Consider the following 10,564-nt stretch of genomic DNA (forward strand, 5'->3'; position numbering starts at 1 on the left):
GGGGGGGGGAATGAGCTAGGATGACAACACAGTGTTACAGCAATTAAACCTCATATTTTAAAAAAGAAGAAGAAGAAGGGGGCCAGCTGATGTAAGGAAGGCCAGAGCAGGCAGCTATCAGTCATTTAAAATCAGGGCAAATGTTCTCAGTCAGTTTCCTGTAAAATATGGACCCACAAATACTGTGAAGAGGCTGCTGGTTAGAGGATATGATGTCTGTGTACAGTATATGTGTGTGTGCGTTTAGTTTGCATTGCATGGGTGGGCAGTGAGGTGGATAATCCCCCAGCCTGCTGAAAATGGCTCTATTGATCTGTGTCTCAGTAACAAGCCTTTAAGTGTTGCAGTATTATACAGCTAAACTGTCTGTGATTACATCTTAACTAGGACTGATGGGAGCTTTGTTTGTACATAATTCTGTTTTTGTTATGTGTTTGTTATGTGTTGACCCGAGCATATGATCAGAAAGATCTGTCCAATTTAACACATTTCACTCATTAATTAAAAGGCCGTCGGCTCAGCTTTAAGACTTGGAATTAGGTTTAATGCTGCGTTGATGATACTGCTGAAGCCAAAGGACATATTGTTGTAGGCTATATGGTTTGTAACCTTTAAAAAAACATCAGGCTATTAAGTGTCTGAGGTCTGTTGGCTGGTGGAGAGATTATAGAAAGAACAAGACCCAGATTATACTCGTTTACAGTGACACTAAGATGATTAAATGCATATTTATGTTTGTAAGGAAAGTTTTAATTCAAAAAGATAAATTAAGATCATGCACTAACAGGAGACTGACAGGTAAATACAGGAATGAACTGTAGTAAAATGTAAAATGTAGCCTCTGAAGCATTAACATTAACATTACCTGCCCTCTCATAGTCACACTCTTCATCCAGACATCAGTCAGGTTCTAGTCATATCAAATGACGTGTGGACGCCCACGAAATGTTTCTTTACATTTTTAAATGGTGGCTAAGTCTCTTTTGTCTTACAGGACAGATTTAGAAACCTTCTCTGTCAACATGCCCATCTATGTATAAATGTTGCTGTTTCAATGAAACACAGAATTAGCTTTGGATTATTGATCACATCAGTTCAAATCAATCAAATCAATAGGTGATGAGAAAAAGACACCGACATCCCTGTCCATCTTGTTGCAGGATGACAGTAGCTGCCTGTGGTTATCTGACGCCATCTCATGGTGGACGTTCACCCACAGCTGTAACTCGGAGTTGTCTGAAGCTGCTTGTTGGCTTGTCAGTCAGATGATTGACTGGATGAGGTTGATTCTTGACCTTGGATATAGTAGTTTAGGAAAACAGATCTAACTCAAGGTCCACTTCCTAGCTTTTAATCTTATATAATTGTATTCATGGGCAGATGGCTTCATGTTTTTGGATTTTTATTAACAGGATGATGTTGGAACCATTTAAGATTTGTATACTTGACATTTGCAAGACCTGATGATTTGGCAGAAAGCAATAGGAAGAGGTGGTAAGTGGACCATGAGCTGACATTATTTTGTTAATGTCCATGTCTGATTTGACGAAACAGTCTCATCTCAGTGTAGTTGATGTTGTTGTGGAGCTGTCAGGTAGATCACATGATCTTCATCAGCAGGTGAGCGCTTTAAGGACTATCTTGTACACATATGTGTAAAAAATGTAGGTTAAAGTTCATTCTTTATTGTTATATGATTCAGGTTTCATTTCAGTGTATGCCAGCCTCTACCCTGCTGAGCTGTATGACAGCTGCCCTCTCGCGCCCCCTACTGACAGAGATCTGTCTCTGCAGGGAAAGCAGCTGCCTCCATTGCCCAGTTCTTCCTGGTGGCCCACCCTGCTGCTGGCGCTTTGTCACTGTGTGGCCTGGTTTAACGTCTCTGTTCCCAGAGAGTCCATCAGTTTAGGTGAGGCCAACATTATAATAGTCTCATTACTACTGATCAAATCCAAAGGTTAAGCAGCATTTTCATTCTAATACTAACCATATACTGTTTCATCCATAACACTGTATTTTATAAATGGAATCTAAAGGAGCCTTTGGTGAAGTAATAAGTAGTTATATGTAAGTCTAAAATAGCATACACTTACCTTAAAATTGTACTTACATAAGTACAGTGCTGCCACAACAAACCACTAATCTTCTCAGTTATTCTACAGTAGATCTGAGTTGCACATCACAGCTTGTATGAAGGTTTCTGTGAGATAATCATCTCTGACTATTTGGCATTTTAACCACAGCTCTAAACACACTTGTGAATTACAGTTCAGAATATACTGTATTTATTTGAGCTCTTCAGACATAGTGTTATTTTGAATTGCTTCTAAAAACAAACAAAAAGATATATATTGAGGGAATCGACTGAAACAACACAGGACATAAGAGCACATGGCTGTAAAATAAGAGGAAAGTGGTTCAGACAAGAGGTCGGTCTGTAACATTGACAAGAAGAGGGAAGCAGGTAGAGCCACAGGTGACCACAGTGAAACCTCACCGTGTCTCACCCTTCGCAGTTTTATGTGTCTGTCATGCTTTCGGTCTTAAGACAGTCACACATCCAGAATGTCTGAGTCACTTTAATGTATGTTACTGTGTGTGCGGCTAATTGAGTGATTCATTATGAATCATTCTGTGTGTACATGTCTGCTCATGTGCAAATGCCCAGGGATTCCCACTGACACACACACACACACACACTCACACACACATACAGTATGCAAACACTGTATGTGCAGGTGTGGATATAGTCAGTAGCTATTCTCCTGGAGGATCTACAGTAGAGTACAATAGAAAAGGCTGAAACAGTGAAGCTTTACACAGACTGGGTCAGAAAGCAAAGACCTTTATGCTGAAAATTCGTTTTAGCCTCATTCATCACATAAATCACAAAGACTACATTGATTCATTTGTTTTTTTTTATATAAATGAAATAATTACCTGGTAACTTTTATAGAGCCGTCCATGTTGCACCGTAGAGTGAGCTGGACACACTGAGTTCATCTTTGTGCTGTGTTGGTTGTGGTTTTATTGAAACAGCTGCTTATTAACAGCAACTGGCAGCATTAGCACTGTGCCAACGTTATTTCACCGCTTACTCTGCTCTTTCCTGTTTTCATCAGCATGTATTCAAACAAATATCAGCCGTTCATTGACCCTTTTATGTCCTTTATTGAAGGAAAAACTAGAATAGGTAAATTAGGAAATGTGTACAATCTAATATTACCACATTTAAACTGGTCATTGAATAGTAGATCAATTCATATCACACACACATGCAGGTCTGTACAAATAGCCACAATCTGTTCTCTACAAAAACACTGTTTTACAGACAGGTAAAAGTCTTTTTGGCTTCAGGGTTCAGATGCTGGAATACTGCTGTGAAACACAGCTAAGCCAGCGAAACAGGGGTGATGCATTGAGGTAAATCTATGAAACCACAATGCAGAAATCTTCATAAACAGTGCTCATACACTTTACAATCTATTTGCTTTCCCCAGGTTTTCCAGTTGAAGCACACTCCAAACATAAATGGCTGATGCCTGAGGTTAAATTTAGGCAAGCCTGGAACAGACACTAAAAGTACTGACTGCATGCAAAGTTCCAGCAACATGTATTACTTTTCCCAACTGTATTTACTTCCTTCCATGTCTTAGGCTGCTACTGCAATGTTCAGATACTTTTCAGCATATTGGAATTTTGTCCCTGTACTGTTTAAGAATGTTGTGTCAGATAATGTAGTGATGCTCCTGACCTTTAGTCAAATAGCGATGCACTGGTTTCTACTCAAAATGACTCAGCGTCACTGTGTCCGATCATATCCGTACCATCTAGAGATCTCTGGATGTTATAGATTGGTTTGATTCCTTTTTCTAATCTTTATCAGATGGTGTTTGTCTGTGTCGTGCATTCCCCCCCAGAAAGACACAACATAAAAACAACAACTTTTACAAATGTAAAGTTGAGGTGTGGGCAGTTTGCAAACATTCCTAATGTATTTGAATATTCAATTCCCTCTGTCTAACAAAGTGTGTGTGACTGCTTTGTTTCCCAGCCCTCTGTGTGCATTCCTTTCCTCCATTCATCTGCCTTCTGTTCAGCCCAAGGTCTTGTTTTCACTGTGCCTTTAAAGCTGATTGTGATTAGCAGCCGTGAAACAGATCATGTATTTGCAGCGAGCCGTGGGTGTGACTGTGGTTTGTATGGTTTGTTGCCCTCTATACAATCTTTCCATTCTTGCTTCAGATACTGAGAATGGAATGTTAAATACTGGTGCAGAGTAAAAAAGATTATACACAATTTAGCAACATGTACAACAATAAACAGAAACTGTACATTTGCATGTGTTTGTGCATGTTCCTGCCCAGAGTGTTGCTCAACAGTTGCTAACGTGACAGTAAAAATATGCTGAGAGTGAAGCCTGAGCTTCCCAGTCTAACTGGTCACACGGACTGAACAATGGGAGGGAAAATAAGCCTGGAGTTTCCCTCAGGCCTCTGGAACAGCATGTTCAACTCGATGTTTGTTTTTAAAGGGATGGGTCACAGCCTCGTGAAGTCTCGCGGCCTTATCGAGAACTTCCAATTCCTTAACAGAAGAATTGGAAGGACACTGTCAGTGTTATATTGGGCTGAAACATCTTTAACAGCTCACTTGACCATGTGGTCAAGATGTGTGAGCGTTAGGGAAACTCCACTGCAGGCCGCCTGCTTTGTTCTTGTGCTCAACATATTGTTTTCACAGTGGCTGCAATAAACAAATTGAAGTCAAACTCCCAACACACTGAAGTTTTGGTGGAAACTCCTGTGCATGCTGCAGCCCCCTCCTGCAGGTCTGCACACCCACCTGAACATTGAGGAGCTGCAGAGCAACATCTCTGTTTGATAAACCCATCCAGCGGGAGCATGTTCATCAAGGTGACGTTTTAGGATTTTCCATTTGTCCTTCACTCATGTCAGAACTGTACCAGATTTACACCATATATAGACAAACATAGGGAACAGTAACATACTCATACTTGTGTGACTGGTTTTTACAGAGGGTAAATAAAACCCCAAAGCTCGTGCTTCAAGCTATTCTGACTTCCTGGACTATAGCATTTCCTTTTCTTGCTAAATTAACACATCTGATTTCTTGCAGCTCTTTAAAAGTGTGCAGTTTTGTTAGCACACTATAATATACTTCATGAAAGCTCAGAAGATGATTTTTAAAGTAACTAGCCTACAGCTGTAACACTGACATAGAGAGAGAACATGCACATACTTATATAAAGAGTGAACTATTTCAGAAAAGGTATATTTTGGGTGCAACAGACTGAGCATGCAAAAGTGCTCTGCTCTCTTGGTGACAGATAGTGGTGTATTTCTGTGTGTCAATAGAAATCCCCTCTTGGAGCCAGCGATCTGTGTGCTGTGTTATTCTAAGTGACCGTTTTCTGGAAATCCCCCACCCAGTTGTTAGCTCCGCCCCTCTGAAGCTACACACAGGGCATTTACAGACTGCTGCACAGCTCCGTGACAAAACAAGCGAACGAGCTGCTATGGACCTGCACAGAACCAGTTTGTTGAACCAAATGGATTACAGTCGGGAGAATAAAGAAGGGAAGCCGGCCCAGTCGACCGAGGAGCGGCTCGACAGCGGTCTGGACTCACTAAAGGAGGAAGAGTACCAGGCTGTGGCGGCCGAGATCTGTCGGCTGCAGATGGACTGTGAGCCGCAGCAGCCTCCAGCGGGAACAGCAGAGCTGCACGACTGGAAGACACAGACTACAGAGGACGGAGACACGTAAGTCTGAGCGGGAATAACGTTACACAGCTAATGTTTGAGTTCTTGGAGGTATAAGTAGCCCCGCAATGTCGCCTGAGCAGGCCCATCTCGGGTCTCGGAGGTAATTTGATCCCTTTCCTGTGGGGAATATCTTCCTCTAGATTGTCATCACAAAGCCCGGGCCCAGGCCTGGTTTATTGTCCTGACTAGGGCTTCTTTATGCTCTGGGACCTGTAAAAGCACAACTGCAGCGTTGACAATACACACAACGGGTGTCCGGGGTAATAATGACTCCAGCTGTGGTCGGACACGGTTGCACTGGACGTAAACAAAAGGCTTTTTATCCGGAGAGAAGCTACTATGGCCGCGGGTCAGACTGGGAAAGTCCCGGGCGCGCCGCCAAGGAATCCGATCGACGCGCGCTCCCGTGAAGCGAGAAGCTGGGGGAAATTTAGAAAAGTATCTTAAATTATACTACAATGCAGTCAGTGGAGGCTAAGGCTAAAACCCTGCCCTGAAATAGGCTCCTGCTCTCATAAAAGCCGTGGGGAATCACATTACGAGAGTCCCCAAGTGTTATTTTTACTGTAGTGTAATCCTTCCGCCGAGAAATACAGATCCAACATGGCACCGTATTATGACCGTTCTCATTAGTCCATACATCAGTTAATTAAAGCTGAGTAAGCATGGCACCATGTCATACTACTTTAACCTGAGAGTACAAACCACAGCGGTGGTTCTCAATGCAGGGCTCGGGGAACTCTTGAGGTCGTCAGCAGCTTCTCCCGGGACCATGTTTTATTTATTGTCATAAATTTATCGCATTTTCAGGAGATGATCCTCATTACAAGTGACAAAAGTGACTGTCCTGTTATGCATATGAAAGTGATTGTGTAGTGTAAATAGAAACGTAATATAATTTAATGCTAAATGAACACATCAGAGAATATTTGGGGGCCTGTGCTATGGAAACTCGGTGAATAAAAAGAATCCAGATAAGTTTTTATGTCAGGGTTATACTATTTGCTTATTTTTGCTGTTAATCCCATTTGTTTTCACACTCTGTCTTTAACTGCTTTGTCATCTCCAGACCAGTAATAAAGTTCTGTACCAAATTTAGCCTTCTGTTCTGTATTTTCTGGTCTGTCCAGTAATTTCTCTCCATTCTAAATCTTAGGTTTATTGTACATTATGTTTTATAGATGGAAAAACATTCAGAGATGCATTTTTTGGCTATTATACTTAAAAATGTCAAGGGATTGTATGTGACAGGTTTTCTTGTGGAGCATATTTCCTTTGTCTTGTGTGTAGATGTGGCTGTGTTGTGCATGTACTGTAACATTCCTCCTCCGTCTGCGTAGACTGCTCCACCTGGCCATCATCCACGAGGCCAAAGACTACATCAGAACGATGATTGACCTGTCCAAGAACACAGACTTCCTCAACACACAGAATGACCTGAGACAAGTATGTGAGACACAGCTCTTCAAAGACAATAGATTGAACTCATTGCCAAGTCTCCACCTGTTTCTCTGTACTTTTCATTTCCACCAGGCTGTACTGGTGAAATAATAAAAATAATGCATTGTCTGTAGAGAATTATAAAAATGCCTGAGACTCAGTAATTCACCTGTCTGTAATTTCTCCCATTCCAGACCCCCCTCCACTTGGCCGTAATAACGAACCAGGCAGGCGTGTGTCAGCACCTCCTGGCATCCAGCTGTGACCCTACCCTGGTGGACAACAGAGGGGACACGCCTCTTCACATCGCCTGTCGCCATGGTGACCTGCTGTGCTTCAGTGTCATCACGCAGAACTGTCAGACAGAGCATCTACGCACAATGATGGCTGCCTGTAACTATCATGGTAAGAGTGTAGTACGAGTACTAACTTTAGTTGTCAACATTAAAACTGTAGTTGTTTGCATATTAGACAACAAACATATGTGAATTTAGCAGTGGTATGGGGCTAAATTACAGTGATATTATTAGTGTATTTTATTTTATGGTGATGGTAATTTGTATTCTGTGGCAGCCCACCCCTTCTACTTGGACACAAATGAGATACTGTCCAGTCTGCTGCTGGTCCTAACTACCATTTAAATGGAGGATTTGTAGGCAGAACGAGTAGTTTCTGCTGCCCATTATCCCTGAACACTGTGGTTAGCAGGAAGGAAACACTTAAGCAAGAAGGGGAATGCCACAGCCTTTCATAGCATTACTTCCTGACTAAAACCCTTCTATTACATGGCACATAATGGTCCAGATAGAAAGGCTCTAGTTTTAGACTTGTTCAGACAATTTTAAGGGTTCACTCATTTCCAGATTTCATTTGGGAACCAAAATTTCAAAATAAAACCCCCAAATTTGGCATATTAAATGAAAATCACCTTTTATGGAAGTCTGTGTTCCTATAAGAATCTGTATTACATTACAGGATAATGTAAGTGCATATCAGAAAATCACTGGTCCAGTTCATTTGGATCCTACGACACTTACAAAATGGTGTAATGGTCTGGTGTCAGCTGATGAGCTGTTCCTCTGATGTTTTTTGCAGGTCAGAACTGCCTCCACCTGGCCTCTGTCCATGGCTTCCTCTCACTGGTGGAGAGCATGGTGGAACTAGGAGCTGACATTAATGCAAAGGTAAACACCACCTTATATGTATGCAGAGTATATAACTACTGACAGTATAAACCCATACACAAACCGTTGGTCATTGCATGTTGAGGACCTTCGTCTCTCTCCATCATATAGGAGCAGCGTAATGGTCGCAGTGCACTGCATCTGGCTGTGGACCAGCAGAACCTCTTGCTGGTCAAACTGCTGCTGAAGAAAGGAGCAGACCCAAACCTCTTGAGCTCTGGAGGCCACACCCCCTACCACCTCACCTATGGTTGCAGCAGTGCTGACATCAGGCAGGAACTGTACTCGAGGACTGATCCTAACCTGAGGGAGCTGCCTGACAGTGAATCAGATGACAGCGAGGAAGAGGAGGATGAGTCTGATGACAAGGTGTGTTGAAAATCCAGAACCTCCCACTACCTCCCACTGTATAGCCATCCCAGTGTGTAACCATTTGTCTGTCCACTGTTTGTCCGCAGGTGGATTATGATGATTTTGAGTGGAACGGACATTAGTGGGAAACAAGACAGAGCGAGGAAGTTATAGAGGCAGGAGGTTGTGATGGTGACAGCAAAGGCCAGGAGAAATGGCTTGGGATGGTCTACTGCTTCCTGGAATGACGTCACGTGAGCCTGAGTGTGGGTGACACAGCACGGATGCGACCGCTGACAGAGATGGACAGGTAGCTGCAAAGGCAAAACAAAACGAGACTGATGGCCAAATAAACCAGTGGAACTGCTCCAGGCTGCAGGATGGGTTGTGAATACCGGACACATTATGATGGGATCCCCGCGTATTCTGGACACTGCAAATCACTGTCACATAAACATCCATCCACACAGATGTACCTGCAACAGCTCTGTTGTATGATATTGTAAATGCTGTGTATACAAAGATGTATTTTTTATGGAAGCTGTGAATGTGTACACTTGAGCAGGTTGTAGATGTCAGACAACAAACAGTCCAGCACACTCCAGTTAAATTAAAAGAGTCCTATTTAACAGTTAAGACTTCGTGTGGATATATTTGGGGAGACTGGGTGATGTGATTGGGAAATTGCACTTGGTCCTGGACAGTACCTGAGGCACTAAGTTTGGACAAGAATGCGTTTGTGTGTACATTAGATGTCATAATCCTATAACAGTAAAAAGATCATGTAGAACCCAGCATATAATTGACTGTGCCAAACATTACAGCTATAAAGGAAATTCCCTTAACTGCCTGCCATAGGCTGCCGTTACTGCGTCTGTGCTTGTATAGACCGGCGCCGTCAATGCATGACAGCTGAGTTTCAGTTCTGACGAGATGCTGTTTTACTGTCATATATTGCATGTCATGGAGGATAAAGCCAATAAAACCTTTTTTTCCAGCGAATGAGGAACTGTCAGACAGTCAAGCCTGAGACAGTTCCTCCTGCTGGGTGGGGCTTGTGCAAACAGAAAGACATTAGAGGCTTTGGGAATTTTTGTGCATGTTGAATGCAGCCAATTGCTCTGATCCTAATCAGAAAGTTTTTTTTTCTTGGAGGGGGATGGTAAGGAGGAAGTGACAGGAAATTCTCAGACACAGAACATTCAGCTGTTCATGATGTTCCTTCTTATCCTCCAGAGAAGAGGTTTGCAGAACAACAGGAGGCTGTTGTTTGCCCTGTTGGTATATACAGTGGGGCAAATAAGTATTTGATACACCACTGATTTTTCAAGTTTTCCCACTTAGAGAATGGACAGTTCTGTAGTTTTCATCATAGGTACACCTCAACTGTGAGAGACAATCTAAAAAAAAATTCCAGAAAATCACATTGTTAGATTTTTAAATCATTTATTTCCATTTTATATTTCCATTTGTAGGTGATGAAATAAGTATTTGATCACCTACCAACCAGCAAGAATTCTGGCTTTCACAGACCTGTTAGTTTGTCTTTAAGAAGCCCTCCTATCCTCCACTCATTGCCTGGATTAATTACACCTGTTTTAACTCGTTACCTGTATAAAAGATACCTGTCCACACACACAATCTATCAGACTCCAACTTCTCCACTATGGACAAGACCAAAGAGCTGTCTAAAAACACTAGGGACAAAATTGCAGACCTGCACAAGGCTGGGATGGGCTACAGGACAATAGGCAAACAGCTTGGTGAGAAGGCAAAAACTGTTGGCGCAATTATTAGAAAAT

At 42.3% G+C, this 10,564-nt stretch overlaps 1 protein-coding gene across 1 annotated transcript; it reads left to right on the top strand.

The window, feature by feature from the left end:
- Window positions 1-5,394: 5,394 nt before the first annotated feature.
- Window positions 5,395-9,107, top strand: nfkbiab (nuclear factor of kappa light polypeptide gene enhancer in B-cells inhibitor, alpha b). Its single transcript, XM_020621992.1, has 6 exons — window positions 5,395-5,784; window positions 7,128-7,233; window positions 7,422-7,632; window positions 8,323-8,411; window positions 8,523-8,780; window positions 8,870-9,107. The coding sequence occupies exons 1-6, from the start codon at window positions 5,540-5,542 to the stop codon at window positions 8,903-8,905; spliced, it is 945 nt and encodes a 314-aa protein (XP_020477648.1). The 5' UTR covers window positions 5,395-5,539; the 3' UTR covers window positions 8,906-9,107.
- The last annotated feature ends 1,457 nt before the right edge of the window (window positions 9,108-10,564 follow it).

Source organism: Monopterus albus, unplaced genomic scaffold, assembly GCF_001952655.1.
Source record: "Monopterus albus unplaced genomic scaffold, M_albus_1.0 scaffold270.1, whole genome shotgun sequence".
Classification (NCBI taxonomy): Eukaryota; Metazoa; Chordata; class Actinopteri; order Synbranchiformes; family Synbranchidae; genus Monopterus; species Monopterus albus.

What these genes read in the sequence shown, in the direction of transcription:
- nfkbiab (XM_020621992.1), top strand. Translation starts at nt 5,540, where the DNA reads ATGGACCTGCACAGAACCAGTTTGTTGAACCAAATGGATTACAGTCGG. An exon ending in CACAGAATGACCTGAGACAA is followed by an intron (nt 7,234 to 7,421) that starts GTATGTGAGACA and finishes CTCCCATTCCAG; the next exon opens with ACCCCCCTCCACTTGGCCGT. An exon ending in AGGATGAGTCTGATGACAAG is followed by an intron (nt 8,781 to 8,869) that starts GTGTGTTGAAAA and finishes GTTTGTCCGCAG; the next exon opens with GTGGATTATGATGATTTTGA.